This window comes from Salvelinus fontinalis, chromosome 22, assembly GCF_029448725.1.
Source record: "Salvelinus fontinalis isolate EN_2023a chromosome 22, ASM2944872v1, whole genome shotgun sequence".
NCBI classification, from domain to species: domain Eukaryota; kingdom Metazoa; phylum Chordata; class Actinopteri; order Salmoniformes; family Salmonidae; genus Salvelinus; species Salvelinus fontinalis.
The window spans coordinates 12,036,904-12,057,397 of NC_074686.1; the positions used below are offsets into that span (position 1 = coordinate 12,036,904).

The 20,494-nt window shown below is 41.2% G+C and overlaps 1 protein-coding gene across 3 annotated transcripts in view; it reads left to right on the forward strand.

The window, feature by feature from the left end:
- The window catches only part of smad10a (SMAD family member 10a), a 56,193-nt gene continuing 35,699 nt past the window's right edge, over nt 1–20,494 (forward strand). The window contains exons 1-2 of one of the 3 annotated variants that reach the window (XM_055876443.1): nt 1–308; nt 14,737–14,977. In XM_055876443.1, coding sequence (XP_055732418.1) covers nt 14,741–14,977 — 237 coding nt within the window. In that variant the 5' untranslated portion in view covers nt 1–308; nt 14,737–14,740. The remainder of the gene's footprint in view (nt 309–14,736; nt 14,978–20,494) is intronic. The other 2 variants (XM_055876441.1, XM_055876442.1) reach the window with 2 other exon arrangements.

The following is a 20,494-nucleotide window of genomic DNA, read 5'->3' on the forward strand; positions in this document are numbered from 1 at the left end:
CGTGAAAGCCGCGTCACTATTGGCTGAGAGCTGCCATCCCTTTGAGACCGGAGGCCCCATTGGCTGGTGCTCAGCGAGACACTCACGCGCACAATATCTTCCTTCTTTTGTTATTGTACGGAGCGCGAGGGTAGGCTTTTGGGCGCTAGCAGGATGCACGAGCGGAGACAGCGAGGCTGATAGTCATATCGACAGGGATAGAAGCCGATAGCCCCTTAGGGGAGGAAGGAAAATCGGATTACTAGCTACCTCAGTGCACCACATTCTTCACTACTTCACTTCTAATCCCTCAATACTCCGGCTGATGTGTAAGTATAGTTAATTTATCAAAGTATGCGGCTTCTTCTCGTCACGCGAGTTCTTCATTCTCCAATCATACTAAATAAGATATGGATGTTGAGGAGATTGCTGTACCCGGTCCTGACAAGCAAAATAGCTTGATTACTTGCTAACGTTAGTTGTATCAACCAGGCATATGTCTGGGGAGTGTGTCTGTGTGTCTTGGGTTTTATGATATGCTTGTGATAAACTGCTTTTATTTCGAATGATTTGGTCCTGCAGTGATTTCACTGGCTGCATGACTGTAACGTTAGTCTGCAATGTCGATGTTTTTTTCGGGAAAGGTAGTTGATATGACATTTTGCCCTCTATCTTATTAACTTCTAATGTTCTATTCAAATATGCTACTGTAATGAGTTGCATTGTAGCGCTGGCTTTCTAATGATTAGATTGATACAATGCTGAAAGCGTTTTATCATCCCTACCAGGATTGAAAATTGGTCAGATTGAGTTAGAATAATGCATTGTAAGGGTCGGCCAAGAAGGTTACAACAGCAATGCTGTGTTTTGGTTGTAGTCTATTTTTCCATGTAAGGATCCTTTCCATTCCATGAGATGAGTTTATAGTTAAGTGCAGGTGTACCAGACACTGCCATAAAACAGTACACCTTCAATTGGCGAAGCTTATTTGGGCGCTAGGGACCTATGTATTGCGAGCTTTGCCGGACAGGAGATGTTATTGGCAACATCGGCTGTTTTATGAGGAAATGTCAGAATGCTCACTACTTGATACATAACAGCAGACTCTGTAGTGTAGGCCATACTTTTATGTTATAATAGGTTCACTGAAATGTAACAGCAACATATTATACATGCAGGCTTATAAGTGGATGACAACCTTGTGCTCATTGTTATTACATTTGTTATTACATTTTAATAATATTTTACCTTCAAAATGGGGCAGCCCTAAGAGGGTACTTTAGGCCTACAGGAATAGTGTAGTCCCTCATTAATTAATTGCTCACTTGATATAATTTGCTAGTTATATACCTATTCATTGTGAGGTAGGCCTTAGTTTAGTACAAATCTATCATATAGCGTAAACTCACCCCATTCCGTACAAATGTGCGCAACATTGAATGTCCACGACATTCATACGAGGCTGCAAAGAAAAGGAATGGGACTGTAGTGACTGTGTTGACTTCAAAATCTGGGGTGTGAACTACGTTTCTATTCAAGAGTTGATCGACATGGTAATGGCTCTATAGTATTGGAGAAAAGTAAAAAAACGGACCCTCCGTTACATCGTGACGTGTCATGCCGTAACGTACAGCACGCATAAAGCAACTATTTCTGTCTTACAATTTCTCCACCAGGTGTAGCACTTCTCTCATCGTTTAAAAACAAGAAATGCACAGTGAGGGGAGTTAAGGGGGGATACCTAGTCATTTTTTGCATCATCACTGCAAGCGATCACGACTCTCAAAAAAAACTGTTTACTTCTGAAGATCACTTTAGCACCGCCCTAAAAACCCGATTCAAATTCGACACAAACCTTCAAATAGGTATGTAATAACACATTATATAAACTCTTTATGGTGTTTTATTTAAAATTTTGAGGCGATAAGGTGATAAGTTGGACAGATAGAGTGAAAAAAAGCAGTTTTCCCACACGACATCTCTCCTTCTCACTATCACGCATTAGTTTCGCTTCCCCACCCGCCATTTTTAAAAAGACGCAACGGAGCTCATTGCTTTCTTGAATTATGCAGAAACGGGCAGCGTGAAGGTCATGTCATTAATTTTGTTGGAAAGGGGAGAAATTGTGCTTTACAATGGTATTGACATTACAGTTGATCTGGAAGTATTACGTTTTTTGGGCCCTAAAATACGGTCAATTGTACAGACCAAGGCGATGTACAAAAGTGAGTGAGTTTACGTTACCCACAGAATGCCATCTCTATGCCAGGCTATCATTCTTTTCTCAGACTGCCCTTATTGTTGGTCACTTGTTGCATGGATTCACTTCTGAATACTTTAATTTTGCTTTATGATTTAGAGCCTTTCTTAAGCTTGGTTTGTAGTCGTTCTTACGACAGGTTGATCAACAGTCCTTAGACCAGTGGTTACCAACCGAACTGGTCGATCTCCAAGGCATTCGTAGTCGATCGCCAAACATTTTTCACCCCCAAAAAATGATTACGGCTTGCGTTCCTATTTTTTTTTATTCCTCTCATGCTGTTGGCGGTAGGTGCACTAGGTAATGTTCCCATTTTGAACTAGTCTGAAGGTACAAACTCTGCCTTCCCTGCGAGAGCAAATCAAGTGCACTCAGATTACAGTGTCTGCCGTAACGTAGCAGACCTAAAAGAAAGCTACAGCAAAATTTATACTGTGAGATTTCACCACTTTTAAAACCATGACTAAAGAGAGACGCCAACGAATACAGAAAAGAGCTGCTGTTTTTATGAGTGAGTTCGCTTTAAGTTCTTATTCAGCACTGTCAACACTTTTTATTCAACACTTTTATAAGCCATAAAATGTGTGTTCTTCCCACTTCCACTCGCGCTACAACCAGTACTGCAGATGTAAGGATTGAGTAGGAAAGTGTATCGTTATGCTTGCGTTATTATTAGCAGCTTGGGTCTTTTTTAATATTTAGAAATATTTCACTTGCTCTGCTCATAGGAGTAACAACCTGAATTTGTGCATGAGGCAGAAATAATGTGGTGAGAATCGAGTTTCGCCATCAGCTGGAAGAATGTGTCCCTTTTTGGTCAGTGTCAGGGGAGGAAAGGGAGAGCAGAGGGACATTGACAGGCGGACCCTCAGTCTGCTGCTCTCTCCCTCCGATGACACTGGCCATCAGATGCAGGCACCTTCAGGTCAGAAACATACTTAAATGTATGCTCACTCAGAATACAACAACTGATCTATTACCGGTGTGATCATATAACCTACCTCAAATTTTGAAATATATTTTAAAACAATGGTCAGAACAACAATGCATTGGCAAGGCAATTCAAGCAAAGCCAATATGCGGTGGTAATGTATTGGGCCTATAGCCTACTGCACAACCCTCATTGCTACAGTACTGTTTTCAATGGGTTAATGTTCTATAGCAGGGGTGTCAAACTCATTTCGCATCGTGGGCCACATACGGCCTAGGGAGATGTCAAGTGGGCCGGACCATTAAAATTATACCATACTCTGCTATAAATAACCAAAATATCATGTCTTTCCTTTGTTTTGGTGTAAAGAAGCACAAGAACATTAGGAAAATATTGAAATTTAATGAACTATCCTTTTACAAAACATTTCATGAAACACCTCATATTTCCTTAGACAAATGTGCAATTTACTTTTATCATTCACAAATATGCATTGCAACTGATCCCACTGATTGTACAAAGGCACAAAACTTTAATTGGTACTGAAAAATATAGTAATGCACTTTAAGATTAAATGAGACTTTTAAAGAAAGGAATTTTTAAACCACTTACACATACGCATATAAAATCTAAATGTAATCCCTGCGTACACCTTACAAACTAAGGAGAGTGATTTTAAATGTGTAATGAAGAAAGTGTTCGCCTGTCCTGTAAATCTGTAAACTTCATACATGAAACATACATACACATACAATACATACTGAAAATTTATGGAGTTGTATGAACAGTAGAATTCCATCACACAACATTTGTTTTTAAGCTGCTGACTAACATTAAAGTACACATTTTTTAAATCACCACAGTAAGGATTCATCTTCACAGAGCTGTATTCTTTCAATGCAAACAGTATCTAAGGCAGCATTTTAAAGGTGTTAGTCTAGTCTGGACTTGTATTTGTTCCTGAAACTTGGCATCTTTTGGCCTGTACAAGTGCATCAACACCAGGTGTCATGTCCTGACTAGCTGTCACTTTCAGAATGTCATTTAAGTGCTTGTTTGTGAGCCTTGAACGCATTTTTGTTTTATTGATATTAATCACTGAGAAAATTTGTTCACAAAGGTAGGTTGTCCCAAACATGCACAAAATTTTAGCAGCCAGGGCTGTTAATTTGGGGTACCCTGGTAGTAGATACTGATAAAATCTGTCCAGACCTACAGAGGCAAATTTGCCCTTCAAATCTGCATCACACTGCAAATCAATTATCTCTAGCTGAATTTCGACCGGCAGATCAGAAGCTTTAACTGTGAAAGGTGAGCGAAAAACTGAAAATTCTGTCTCAAGTTCACCAAATACCTGAAAACGTTTCTCAAACTCCCGCAGTAGTCCTGCAATTTTGTCTTTGTACCGTTTCATGTCCGCATCAGGTCTGGTCACACACACATCTCTCAGACAGGGGAAATGAGCAGGGTTGCCATTTGCCAGTTGCATCTCCCACAAAGTCAGCTTCAACTTAAATGCATGTATGTTGTCAGAAAACTGTGTGACAACTTTTTTGCGGCCTTGCAACATTTTGTTCAGATTGTTCAAGTGTTCAGTAATATCAACCAAGAATGCAAGGTCCCGTAGCCATTCCTGAGATTGTAATTCCAACACCGGTTTTCCTTTTTTCTCCATGAACTGTCCAATTTCCTCTCGTAGATCAAAGAAATGCCTCAGCACAGCGCCTCGGCTTAACCATCTCACTTCAGTGTGGTATGGCAGGCTGTGGGTAATGTTGCTGTCGCTGAGAAGTTTGTCAAACTGACGATGGTTCAGACCTCTGGACCGGATGAAATTTACAGTGCGAACAACCACCTCCATGACGTGGTCCATTTTCAGCGACTTGCAACACAATGCCTCCTGGTGCAAAATACAGTGAAATGTCCAGAAACGATCTCCTCCATTAAGGGCTTGTACTTTGTCTTTGAACTTTGTCGCGACACCTGCTTTCTTTCCGACCATGGATGGCGCGCCGTCTGTAGCCAGGCTGACAGCGCGGGACCAGTCCACTCCAACTCTGTCCAATGCAGCAACGACAGAGCCGAAAATGTCCTCGGCTGTTGTGGTGTCCATCATTGGCACCAACTCAAGAAACTCTTCAGTAACAGTCAATGTCTCATCAACTCCTCGAATAAATATGGCCAGTTGGGCCACGTCTGTGATGTCAGTGCTCTCGTCAATTGCCACGGAAAATGCAATAAATGACTTGACTCTCTGTTTCAATTGACTGTCTAAATCTGCCGATAGTTCCGAAATCCTCTCTGCTATAGTATTCCTCGTCAGGCTAATATTGGCAAAAGCTTGTCGCTTCTCGGGACATACAAGTTCAGCCGCCTTCATCATGCATCGTTTAACAAAGTCACCGTCGGAATACGGCTTCGATGCTAATGCTATTTCGCTAGCAATTAGGTAGCTGGCTTTTACCGCTGCTTCACTGACTTCTCGGCTTTGGATGAAAGTTGACTGCTGTTTCCTCAGACCCGCCAGCAATTCGTTAATCTTATCTCTTCTCAGTTGTCCTTGCAAGCCGTCATATTTTTCGCTGTGATGAGTCTCGTAGTGGCGTCGAATATTATATTCCTTCAATACCGAAACTTGTTGCAAACACACCAAGCACGAAGGTTTTCCGTGCATCTCTGTAAATAAATAGGACGTGGTCCATTTTTCTTTGAAAATTCTACACTCCTTATCTACTTTTCTCCGTTTGGATAACGACATTTTGGCTAATGAGGGTGTAGCGGAGAGGTAGAGACCAAGGTATTAACAACGTCGTAACAAGCAGCAGATGGCGCATTGATACCGTCTGCTGTTTTCAGTCTGTCTCAGTGATGCGGCTTGTCTTCTACTCTGATGGAAAGAGTGCGCCCCTTAGCGGATAATCCATGAATTGCAGCGAATTAAAAATATTAATTCCATGTCTTTTATGCATTTTTTCCACTTTCAAATTATCCTGCGGGCCTGATCGAACCTCCTTGGGGGCCGGTTCCGGCCCGCGGGCCGTATGTTTGACACCCCTGTTCTATAGGCTTACATTTTTGAAGTTATGTTAAAAAAAATCTGAGCGGGAGTTCTCGGCTGGCATTTTGACTTAGAAAGGGATCTTGACAGGGCCTTCCGAGTGACACAGTGGTCTAAGGCACCGCATCGCAGTGCTAGCTGTGCCATTAGAGATTCTGGGTTCGAGTGCAGGCTCTGTCGCAGCCGGCCGCGACCGGGAGACCCATGGGGCGGCGCACAGTTGGCCCAGCATCGTCTGGGTTAGCGGAGGGGTTGGCCGGCAGGGATGTCCTTGTCCCATCGCGCACTTGCGACTCCTGTGGCGGGCCAGGCGCAGTGCACGCTGACACGGTCGCCAGATGTACGGTGTTGCCTCCGACACATTGGTGCGGCTGGCTTCCGGGTTAAGTGGGCATTGTGTCAAGAAGCAGTGCGGCTTGGTTGGGTTGTGTTTTGGAGGACTCACGGCTCTCGACCTTCGCCTCTCCCAAGTCCGTACAGGAGTTGCAGTGATAAGACAAGACCGTAACTACCAATTAATTGGATACCACAAAATTGGATAGAAAAAGGGGTAAAAAATAAAGTGATCTTGACTCAGAAAAGGTTGGTGATAACTGCCTTAGACCTACTGTAAACCATCATAGCTTTCTCTTCAACTGAGACTTTCCCCTTTCCACAGAGCCCTCAAATCCACTCATAATATCACCCTCCATCTCTATTGGAGCAATGACCTCACAGTAACACTGGCCTAGTCCAGTATAACCCCCTAACCCCTGCCCCTAGACACTTCTCAGTTTTGTTCAGTGTAAGAGGACAGACACACTAGTCTTTTTGATGGTGACATACACCATTCTCTATGACTGCTTTAAAAAAAACGACTATCAAAGCAATGCTATCCTGCTCTCGATAAGCTTTTAACTACAACACCAACTCAGTAGGCCTGGCCTATACAGTATATCCTGAATAACGAAGACATGCATCACTTGGTATAAATAGGACAGGCATTTTTGTAATGTGAGGCACGTTATAGTGACTAAGTTTGTCTTTTTATGGATGTTCTATGTTGAAGAAGCTGTGTCAATTAATTTTCTTCATGAGAGGACACACTAACACACACACACACACACACACACACACACACACACACACACACACACACACACACACACACACACACACACACACACACACACACACACACACACACACACACCACACACTGGTAGCCGGGGACTTTCTACCACAGCTTGAAGCCATGTTGTTGTGCGAGCATGTTTCCAAATGGACAGCTATTAAGATAATGAAAGAAGAGGGAGAACAGAGTCACTTCCAGTCAGATTAGCCACATAGATGCAACAGGTTATGATAGCTCTCATGGCAGAATTAGATTAGCTCTGGCGCGTATTACAGTTTTTTCCAACTGCTTACGCACAAAATCTTTTCATGTCACATGATTTTTGAAACCTCTCACTCAAAGTGCAAAACTACACACCAAATATCCAAAACCATAAGCTATTTCTCAGCCTTTGACTCAGTTGTCAATTGCATAAAACACTTTTTTCAAAACACTACACACAATTCTCTACCTTAAACACAAAATCTAACAGGAAGTGACTTGCTTTCCTTTTCCAAACACAACCAATCAAAATGCTACACTTATTCACCAGGTCACACACACACTCCTCACATGTGCAAACACTAATAGCTTAACTGATCACTAACCAGTCACTGCTTTACTGTAGTATAGGCCTATAAATAGGTCAAAGGTCAGATTACATGTTTTGAACAATGGATGCCAACAATGGACAGAGAGCAAGAGGAGTAGGAGGGAGAGGAAGAGGAAGAAGAGGACGAGGGCAAAGAAGAGAAGGAAGGAGAGCCATCTCTGATGAGATTAGGGCAACACTTGTTGATCATGTGATCAACCACGGTTTGACCATGAGAGAGGCTGGACTGAGAGTCCAGCCCAACTTGAGTCGATTTACAGTGGCGTCCATAATTCGAACCTTCAGAAATGAGAACAGGTATGCAACTATCTAATGACTATTTTAGCATTACAGTAATGTACTGTAAAATACGTATGACTGCATAGTATTGCATAAACATTTGTAACTCTAAGCCATCCATTTACTGCACTGCATTGAATGAATGAGGTTGGTTATCATGCTGTACTACATTTTTTTGTACATTGTTTACAGTTCCTATGCTTACAGTTTTTTTTGATTGCTTAAGCACGATTTTCAAAACAGGGCCCGTGTTTTCAAAACACTACACACAATTAGCACAACCACACACCCAATTAGCAAAACACTACAGATCCTTTGCAAAATTAAACACTCTTGTAAAAACTATACACTTCTTTTTAAAAACCACACTTTGTTACCATATGAAACACACACGTTTCACATTACTATACTCTGTTTGCACGAGTTACACTCTGCTGTGATAAACCTAAAACACTTTTAGCACTTCTACTTCCCTATGATTAGAGTAGGCTACTATCAACAAAGTACAAATATAATGTAAATTCACCAAACACTACACAAGACCAATGTTGCAGACTGAAGAAACTCATTTATTTCTCAACACGCCCAAAATGTTGACATGGAGATTCATAATACTGTAACCAAACGTCACTTTACGTATTGTAAGTAAAATAAAAAAATAAATAAAAAAACTAGACATTGTCTCTTCGCCTAGCTGGATCTGGCCAGAGAATTTCATCAACATCGCAGGCAATGTTGTCATTAGCAAGACACCTTGGAAAGAAACGTCTTGAATGACGAATCCATCCTTGCATTGCTGCTACCTCCATCTGGTCACAGGCCTCCTCCATGGCTTGGATGAGGGGTACCTCAGCCTGGAGACGGAGATCATATACCTTCCACCGCCATGCCGAGAAAAACTCTTCTATAGGGTTGAGGAATGGAGAGTATGGTGGAAGATATAGGACGGTGAAATGTGGATGTTGCTGAAACCAGTTCTGAACCAGAGCAGAGCGGTGGAAAGACACATTGTCCCAGACAACAATGTATTGCATATGAGCGATTTGATTTGCTGCTGTTATGTTGTGCAATTGGTCCAAGAATGTCAGTATGAGTGCTGTGTTGTAAGGGCCCATATGGGCATGGCGGTGGAGGACCCCATTCTGTGTAATGGCTGCACAGAGTGTTATATTACCCCCACGTTGCCTTGGGACATTGAGTATAGCCCTGTGGCCAATGATGTTTCTTCCCCTCCTTCGTGTTCTTGTCAGGTTGAACCCAGCCTCATCTACGTAAATGAACTCATGTTGGATCTCCTCTCCATCCATTCGTAAAACTCTCTGAAAAACAGTGTCAGGCAAAATTGTGTAGTTCAGTGTAGATCTAGTATACATATTACAGTACAGTAAAAGATTATGAGACAGTATGCAAGATCACACTGCTAAAGTGAATACATACCTCTGCATAATCATGCCGCAGTCGTTTCACCCTTTCGGAATTGCGCTCGAAAGGCACTCGATAAATTTGCTTCATTTGAATATGTTTTCTTTTTTTTTTTAGAATGCGTGCCAGTGTTGATGTTGAGACCTGATGGATATCGTTGAAAATGGCGTGGTTATTGACAATGTTAGCTTGGAGCTGCTTGAGTGTTATAGCATTGTTGGCCAAAACCATGTTTACTATCTCCCTCTCTTGCTGTTCTGTGAACATAGGAGGCCTTCCCCCTTGTCGTCCCTGACCCTCAATCCTATGTAGAAAAAACCCCAGTATACAATAGTACAGTAATTTCACAGGAAAAGGTAACAGAAGTGCTGATAGTGCATAGAATACAGTACTGTAAGCAGTTACTGAAACCGTGCAGATGTTTTTGATATGATGATATTTTTACAATACCTATTTTCCAGTCGAAATGTTCTCATCACACTTGCCACTGTATATCGGCTTAGATTTGGCTGTACTCGCAGTCCAGCCTCCCTCAGCGTCAGGCCGTGGTTGACAACGTGGTCAACCAGTGTTGCCCGGATCTCATTTGTCAGATTCGGTCCTCTTTGAGCACCTTCTTGTCTTCCTTCTCCTCCTCGTCCTCCTCGTCCTCCTCGTTCTCCTCGTCGTCCTCGTCCTCCTCCTCGTCTTACTCTTTCTCTGACTCTTTCCATTGTGCTTGAAGACCGATGAACTCACCTGCTGCTTTTTATAGTGCTTATACACCTGATTGGTGTGTTTACAATTAAGCAAACGAGTGTTTGCACACCTTATGACTGTGTTGAACCAATTGGTTGGACGGTGTGGTAATTTGACAGTCAGTGCTTTGGTATTGCAAGGACGTGACTTCATGATAGATTTTTGTGTGTAATGTATGTTAAGTGTGTTTAGTGTTTTGCAAATCACTGTGTGTAGAGTTTTGCAACAAGTGTGAGGTTGACAATGTGCTTATAGTTGTGCAAATATGGGCTGATGTTTTGCTTCTTGAGTGTAAGGTTCTGCTAATAGTGTACTACTTTTAATTTTAGTGTGTAAGCAATCCAAAAAAACTGTAACACATACTGTGTTTGAATTCTGTACAGAGTGGAAAGGCAAAGACATCATGGAGGATGAGGACGCTTGTTTACAGATGTACTAGAGACTGCAATTATAAATATGGTTTTGGCCAACAATGCAATTAGGATTCGAGAGCATATCTTGAATAATGACACCATATTTAACAACATCAATGCTGTAAGCCTGTCGACCATACAACGCATCGTTGAAACAACTTTACAAGGTGCCATTTAAGAGAAACTGACAGAGTCAAGAATATGCGACATGACTTTGTAGAGGTATGTACGCAACACTACTTCCAGTACTTCCGACATACCATATTTACTCATCTGTATATCCCTTTGTCTGTTACAGAGAGTATTGGAGCTGGATGCCCATGTAATTCGCCATGAATTTATTTATGTGGATGAGGTTGGCTTCAACCTCACCAAAACCAGGCGCCCCGGAAGAAATGTAATAGGACAGAGGGCAATTACCAATGTCCCTGGACAGCGTGGGGGTAATATAACTATGTGTGCTGCCATCACTCAAAACGGGGTCCTCCATCACAATGCCACACTGGCATTGTACAACAACATTGTGCCACACGCCCGTACAACACCGGCCATATGCTCACTTTTCTGGAGGCAATTTACACAATGCTTGTCCCTAATCCAGATCAGGAGCCTGCTAGATTTGTGGTTTTATGGGACAATGTTAGTTTTCACCGGGCTGTTCTGGTCCAAAACTGGTTTGCCACCCATCCACAATTTGTATTTTTGTACCTACACCCATATTCACCTTTTCTAAATCCCATAGAGGAATTCTTCTCAGCCTGGCGCTGGAAAGTGTATGATCGCCAACCCTATGCCCGCATGCCGCTTCTCCGGGCAATGGAGGGCTCATGTGGGGACACAGAGGTCGCCTCTATCCAAGGTTGGATACGCCATGCTATGAGATACTTCTTTCGATGACAAAGTATTGTGGCCAGACCCAGGCCGGAGAAGAGATGAAGCGTAGTTTAGCACTGGTGACTGCCCCCCCCCCCCCTACCAATTCCTGGACTGCCCCCCCGGGACCCCACACACACAATTGTGTTCTTTACTGTATTCTAAAGAATATACCTTTGGTTTACATATGTTTATGGTTTTGTTGTATGCTACTGTATACAACAGTAATGTTTGGCCTAATAAATATTTTCTGTATCTACATTGCATTGGTGTTTACAGTGTACTTGTACCCCTCTCAGCAGATTACTTTCACTGTAGAACATTGTATTGAAATGTAGATATAAGCCTATGAAAGACCAAAGAGCTTTAGATTTAGAACATTAGTGTTTACATGGTATATCCAAAAATGTGCTATTATGAAAGCAGTGTTTGCCATTTGATGCAAATGCTTCATTCTGACATGTCTTTATGGCATTTTGAATGCAGTGTTACATTTTGAAGGAGATGTGAGGCATTTTGCATTTTGTGTGTGCAGTTTTGGGAATTGTGTGTAGAGTTTTAAAAAAGGAGACCGTTTTGAAATGTGTGTAAGCGGTTGGAAAAAACTGTAACAGACAAACAGAGCAAAGCTGCAGTTTTGCTACGGAGTTCCTAATAGTGACATGTTGGCTTTATTGGCCTAACAGTTCAGAAATGAGCTTACATAAGATCAAACATTTGTTTTTAGACAAGTGCAGATAGTACCTTCCTATTTCACTCAGCTTTGAAGCATTTCTTCTCCTTTCTTTTTTTGTGCCTCCTGAACTCAACCATGGTAGGGAAGGTATGCTGATTAGTGAGTATGGGGGGCTGAATTTCATCAGATTCACATTGCACTAGTAGCACATAAACATGTTTTCCCCCTTTTCAAATGAAACTGTAGAATGGTTAAGGGCAGGCTACTTTAAAGTACCAGGTACATTCCCCTCACAGGTAGATCCTCCCGGCTAGACCAGGGTTGCCAAGTTGGATCAAGCTCATTCTGGGAGATTATAATTGCTAGCATGTACAGTACCAATCCAAAGTTTGAACACATCTATTTATTCAAGGGTGTTACTTTATTTGTACTATTTTCTACATTGTAGAATAATAGTGAAGACATCAAAACTATGAAATGACATTAAAGGGGTCCCACAAGGTTCTATACTTGGTCCATTACTGTTCACTCTCTACATAAACAATATCGGTGATGAGAGATAAAGTGTAAAATTAATCTATATGCTGATGACACTATCATGTACTCTATTGCTTCAGCGGCTGACCAAGCATTATCACAATTGGAGACTGTTTTTAAGATATTACAATGGTCTTTTATTCAGCTGAAACTTGTTTTAAATGCAAAGAAAACACATTTTATGATTTTTAATAGGTTCAAAAAGTTGGTTGGAAATACACTTCCACTTACGAGCTTAGATGGCTCTCGAATTAATCAGGTCTCTGCATATAAATACTTAGGGATATGGTTGGATAATAAACTGTCTTTTAAAATGCATGTTGACGAACTTTGTAAACGGCTAAAAATCAAGCTAGGCTTCCTCTATAGAAACAGTACACGTTTGTCCTCTACAAATAGAAGAAAAATTGTGGAAGCTACTTTTATGTCTGTTATAGATTATGGGGATATTATCTACATGCATGCTACGGCATCCACACTTAAATCTCTGGATGCTACTTATCATTGTGAATTTAGGTTTATTATGGGTGCTAGCTACTGAACTCACCACTGTGTTTTATATAAAAATGTGGGTTGGACTTCGCTGTCAATGAGACGAGAACAACATGCTCTCGTGTTTGTCTATAAAGGACTTCTGAATAAACTACCTTCTTATTTGTTATCACTCCTCAACATTATAATTATAATTCCTAAAACCAGGTCTCAAGCATGGATTACACTTGAGGCCCATGCGATCTCCACAGAGTTGCCTATGGCTGCCTTTTCCTGTTACGCTCCTTAATTATGGAATAGCCTGCAGACTAAACTTAAACTTGATACTCTTGTCCCCCTTGCCCATTTTAAACATTTATTGGAGGATTATTTTTGTATTGCTTGTAACTACTTAGGGTAATGCAAGTTCTTGTACTTTTAGGGGAATAACCTGTGTGTAAATGTAACAATCTGCTGCTGTATTTTTTTGTGTTATTTGTGATCGTTTTGTTTGTCTTGTGTAGTTTCTTATTCATTGTACCTAAACTGTATGTGTACGCAGGGCTCAGCTGTAAAAGAGACCTTGGTCTCAGTCTGTGTTCCTTGTTGAAATAAAAGTATAATAATATGGAATCATGTAGTAACCAAAAAAGTGAAAATATATTTTATATTTGAGATTTTTCAAAGTAGCCACCCTTTGCCTTGATGACAGCTTTGCACACTCTTGGCATTCTCTCAACCAGCTTCACCTGGAATGCTTTTCCAAGAGTCTTGAAGGAGTACCCACATATGCTGAGCACTTGTTGGCTGCTTTTCCTTCACTCTGCGGTCCAACTCATTCCAAACCATCTCAATTGGGTTGTGGTCGGGTGATTGTGGAGGCCAGGTCATCTAATGCAGCACTCCATCACTCTCCTTGGTCAAATAGCCCTTACAAAGCCTGGAGGTGTGTTGGGTCATTGTACTGAGGGTTATCAGCTGAGTAACAATGCCAGTAAAGAATGATGACACACACACACACTCGCAAGTCGTAAAAACTAAAAGCACAAGCCTTGATACACAACTTCCCTCCGTTTTGTGTGTGTGTCTGTATGCGCTAATGGTGTGCACTCATGTCTGTTCTTATGAATGCAGTATGGGTTATGAAGGAGTTATGAAGTCCTAATGTAGGACACTATTTTGATATATTGGCATGTTATGGCATATATGGCATATTTTGTATGCCATAACATTATCACAATGTTGTCATTACCATGGCATAACAACTGAATGTCAAGTGACAAGACAGTGTCATTTTACATGCACCTGAACTTTTATGACAAGTGTAATTAATATATGTAAAGGGTTATCATTATGCCAATCACTGACCTCTCCATCCTCCCTCCCTCGGCAGCATCATGTCGGTAAACGCCCCCAGCAGCAATGACGCCTGCCTGAGCATCGTGCACAGCCTCATGTGCCACCGGCAGGGTGGTGAGAATGAGGGTTTCGCCAAGCGTGCCATCGAGAGCCTGGTGAAGAAGCTCAAGGAGAAGAAGGACGAGCTGGACTCGCTCATCACCGCCATCACCACCAACGGTGTGCACCCCAGCAAGTGTGTCACCATCCAGAGGACCCTGGATGGACGCCTGCAGGTGGGTCATACAGTAGTAAAAAGAGAGGGACTTCCTCATTTTGAGTTGCACCCCCTTTTGCCCTCAGAACAGCCTCAATTCAACAGGCCATGGACTCTACAAGATGTCGAAAGCATTCCATAGGGACGCTGGCCCATGTTGACTCCAATGCTCCCCACAGTTGTGTCAAGTTGGCTGGATGTCCTTTGGTTGGTGGACCATTCTTGATACACTTGGGAAACTGTTGAGCGTGAAAAACACAGCAGCGTTGCAGTTCTTGACACACTGGTGCGCTTGGCACATACTTCCTACCATATCCCGTTCAAAGGCACTTAAATCTTTTCTCTTGCCAATTCACCCTCTGAATGACACACATACACAATCCATGTCTCAATTGTCTCCTTCATCTACACTGATTGAAGTGGATTTAACAGGTGAGATCAATAAGGGATCATAGCTTTTACCTGGTCAGTCTATGTCACAGAAAGAGCATGTTTTGTACCCTCAGTGTACATGAATGAATACACAATATACAATTTATACTATATAGACATATTCATAGTGCAAAAGCATTGTGCAAAGTCTAAAGGATAAATTATATATTTTCCACATTTTGTTTTGTTACAGCCGGAATTTAAAATGTATTAAATTGAGATGTTTTGTCACTGGCCTACACACAATACCCCATAATGTCCAAATAGAATTATGTTTTATTTATTTATTTTTACAAATATTTTGGCACTAGGAACCTATGTATTGTGAGCATTTCCGGACAGGAGATGTGAAATGTCAGAATGCTCACTACTTGATACATAAAGGCAGACTCTGTAGTGTAGGCCATACATGTATGTTATAATAGGTTCACTACTATACTAGGGTCTAAAGATACAGTAAATCATGTTAACATGAAATGTAACAGCAACATATTATACATGTAGGCTTATAAGTGGATGACAACCTTGTGCTCATTGTTATTACATTTGTTATTACATTTGAATAATATTTTATTATGAAAAGCTGAAATGTATTGAGTCAATAAGTTTAGGGAAAGAGCGATACCTAGTCAGTTCTACAACTGAATGCCTTCAACTGAAATGTGTCTTTCGCATTTAACCCAACCCCTCTGAATCAGAGAGGTGCGGGGGGCTGCTTTAATCAACATCCACGTCTTCGGCGCCCAGGGAACAGTGGGTTAACTGCCTTGCTCAGGGGCAGAACGACAGATGTTTGCCTTGTCAGCTCTGGGATTCGATCCAGCAAACTTTCGGTTACTGGACCAACGCTCTAACCACTAGTATTGACTCAGTTGTGTGAATACTTATGTAAATGAGATACTTCTGTATTTAATTTAGGGCTGGGCGGTATACCGTATTTGACTATATACCGGTATTGTCGCACGGACCGGTTTGAGTTTTTACGTGGTATTTCAGTGTTTGGTTTGTTAAATGTGATGCGCAACTCTGGCACGTGTAATGTCCAATTCGATAGTTTACGCCATTTTCTACTTCAGTCATCTCTCTCCTAACCACACCAAGCCCTGCCTCCTGTCACTCAAGGAGAGAGCAGTTGCTCGACCACAGAGTCACAAGCACTTTCTTGACGTTTATTCTTCATGGTCAGATGGATGCAAAAATGTTGGTGACATGCTGCTTTCCATAAGCGTTCTATAATTACTGTACACTATTAGTTTGTGTATCTTATTGTCTGCAAACTCCTGTTTGCTATTTGTCTTTTATTAGCAAGGCTGCTAAAATAATTTGTGTTATCCGCTAATGCTAATCACTAGTTAGATGGCTAGCTAGCTTGCTAAATGTGAGTCAGAGCAAACATAGTCTGTTACGTAATACTGCCGGGTACCAGTGCTGATCTAGGTCTAGATAAGCATGTTTGTGCAATGGCATCTTATCAGAGAGGAATAGGCAAAGCATGAATATGTTGGCTAGCTTCATGAAGTAGGAAAACATGTAATGTAACATATAATTAGGGTCACCTGGAAACACTGACCAACACTTTGGCCCCTACCCTGACAATAATTTCTCACTCACTTATTAATTCGTTAACATGTGACTGAGATTTGCGTCAGTTCAAATCTGGTATCAGGACAAAATTTGATTCAGAGTCACCGAATATATTTTAAGTATTTTAATTAAACTCAAGCGATAAATGGTAAATGCAATTTTCTTATATACGGGTTCGCTGTATCACCGCGCAGGGTAAAACAGGGAACTGACAGGAAGTACGTAAACAGCTGTTCTAATACCGTGATGACGTAGTTCCAACGCGTCTGTTGGCCTATCACAGTAGAGGCTGAGCGCGGTTTAGACTTTGCCCAGCCTATGATGGCACCCGGACTTGTCCAAGTCCCTTAGTGCTCTCTTCTGTCCACATCTAGTTGTTGGGTAGATTAGATCCGTCTTGTGTCTGTCGATTCTACACTGAAACAGTTCCTAATATGCTATTGTCCAGTGCCCTATCCTCCCTGGTTGGCTTAGAGATATGCACCCCTCCCCTCTCCAGATTGACCACAGCTTTTATGGCCTGTCACTCAATGTTGGTCAGTCTTTACACACCTACACACACACACATCGGTATTGTTTGTGTGTGTGTGTGTGTGTAACAAAACAATATTCATCTTCAAACAATATGCTAGCGGGCTATAGTGCATAAACATAAATCCTAACACATGACAAAAAACAATGTATTCAAAGTGCTGCCCACTATATTCCAACTCTGGAATTAGAATAATCATTATATTTCCATGATTTCAACAGTTCACCAATTAACTAGATTTTCTTGCCCACATCATGCTGTGTGGCACAGTATGGAAATTATAATAAAGGTGCAGAAATGGATGAAAATGCTGAAAGTTATATTTGTTTGGATTTAACAGTATAAATGGAGAAAAACCCATTTTGTATTTGTATTTATGAAGGATACTCATTAGCTGCTGCCAAGACAGGTTACTTACATTGTGTTTTCCAACACCTCTGGTATAATGTACACTACCGATCAAAAGTTTGGGGTCACTTAGAAATGTCCTTGTTTTTATAAGAAAAGCAAATTTTTTGTCCATTAAAATAACATCAAATTGATCAGAAATACAGTGTAGACATTGTTAATGTTGTAAATTACTGTTGTATCTGGAAACGGCTGATTTTTTATGGACAATTATCAGCAACCATCACTCCTATGTTCCAATGGCACGTTGTGTTAGATAAACTTGGATTATCATTTTATAAGGCTAATTGATCATTAGAAAACCCTTTTGCAATTATATTAGCACAGCTGAAAACTATTGTTCTGATTAAAGAAGCAATAAAATAGGCCTTCTTTAGACTAGTTGAGTATCTGGAGCATCAGCATTTGTGTGTTCGATTGCAGGCTCAAAATGGCTAGAAACAAAGAACTTTCTTCTGAAACTCGTCAGTCTATTCTTGTTCTGAGAAATGAAGGCTATTCCATGCGAGAAATTGCTAAGAAACTGAAGATCTCGTATAACGCTGTGTACTACTCCCTTAACAGAACAGCGCAAACTGGCACTAACCAGAATAGAAAGAGGAGTGGGAGGCACCGGTGCACAACTGAACAAGAGGACAAGTACATTAGAGTGTCTAGTTTGAGAAACAGATGCCTCACAAGTCCTCAACTGGCAGCTGTGTTATAGTGTTATAGACAGATTAATTTAAGTTTGAGGTGTTCGGATCACAAAGAAGAACATTCGTGAGACGCAGAAAAAGTGAAAAGATGCTGGATGAGTGCTTGACGCCGTCTGTCACGCATGGTGGAGGCAATGTGAGGGTCTGGGGTAGAGGTCGACCGATTAATCTGAATGGCCGATTAATTAGGGCCGATTTCAAGTTTTCATAACAATCGGAAATAGGTAATTTTGGACGCCGATTTTGCCGATTTTATATATATTTACACCTTTATTTAAAACTAGGCAAGTCAGTTAAGAACACATTCTTATTTTCAATGACGGGCTAGGAACAGTGGGTTAACTGCCTTGTTCAGGGGCAGAACGACAGATTTTTACCTTGTCAGCTCAGGGATTCAAGCAACCTTACGGTTAACTAGTCCAACGCTCTAACCACCTGCCTCACGAGGAGCCCGCCTGTTACACGAATGCAGTAAGAAGCCAAGGTAAGTTGCTAGCTATCAATCATAACCACTAGTTATAACTACACATGGTTTATGATATTACTAGTTTATCTAGCGTGTCCTGTGTTGCATATAATCGATGCAGTGCGCATTCGCGAAAAAGGACTGTCGTTGCTCCAACGTGTACCTAACCATAAACGTCAATGCCTTTCTTAAAATCAATACACAGAAGTATATATTTTTAAACCTGCATATTTAGCTAAAAGAAATCCAGGTTAGCAGCCAATATTAACCAGGTGAAATTGTGTCACTTCTCTTGCATTCATTGCACGCAGAGTCAGGGTATATGCAACAGTTTGGGCCGCCTGGCTCATTGCGAACTAATTTGCCAGAATTGTACGTAATTATGACATAACATTGAAGGTTGTGCAATGTAACAGGAATATTTAGACTTATGGATGCCACCCGTTAGATAAAATACGGAACGGTTCCATATTTCACTGGAAGAAAAAACGTTTTGTTTTCGAGATGATAGTTTCCGGATTTGACCATATTAATGACCTACGGCTCGTATTTCTGTGTGTTATTATGTTATAATTAAGTCTATGATTTGACAGAGCAGTCTGACAGTCTGCAGTCTGAGCGATGGTAGGCACCAGCAGGCTCGTAAGCATTCATTCAAACAGCATTTTCGTGCGTTTTGCCAGGAGCTCTTCGCAATGCTTCAAGCATTGCACTGTTTATGATTTCAAGCCTATCAACTCCCGAGATTAGGCTGGTGTAACCGATGTGAAATGGCTAGCTAGTTAGCGGTGTGCGCGCTAATAGCGTTTCAAACGTCACTCGCTCTGAGAGTTGGAGTAGTTGTTCCCCTTGCTCTGCATGGGTAACGCTGCTTCGAGGGTGGCTGTTGTCGATGTGTTCCTGGTTCGAGCCCAGGTAGCAGTAAGGAGAGGGATGGAAGCTCTTCTGTTACACTGGCAATACTAAAGTGCCTATAAGAACATCCAATAGTCAAAGGCAAATGAAATACAAATCGTATAGCGAGAAATAGTCCTATAATTCCTATAATAACTATAACCTAAAACTTCTTACCTGGGAATATTGAAGACTCATGTTAAAAGGAACCACCAGCTTTCATATGTTCTCATGTTCTGAGCAAGGAACTTAAACATTAGCTTTCTTACATGGCACATATTGCAGTTTTACTTTCTTCTCCAACACTTTGTTTTTGCATTATTTAAACCAAATTGAACATGTTTCATTATTTATTTGAGGCTAAATTGATTTTATTGATGTATTATATTAAGTTAAAATAAGTGTTCATTCAGTATTGTTGTAATTGTCATTATTACAAATATATATATTTTTAAATCGGCCGATTAATCGGTATCGGCTTTTTTGGGTCCTCCAATAATCGGTATCGGTATCGGCATTGAT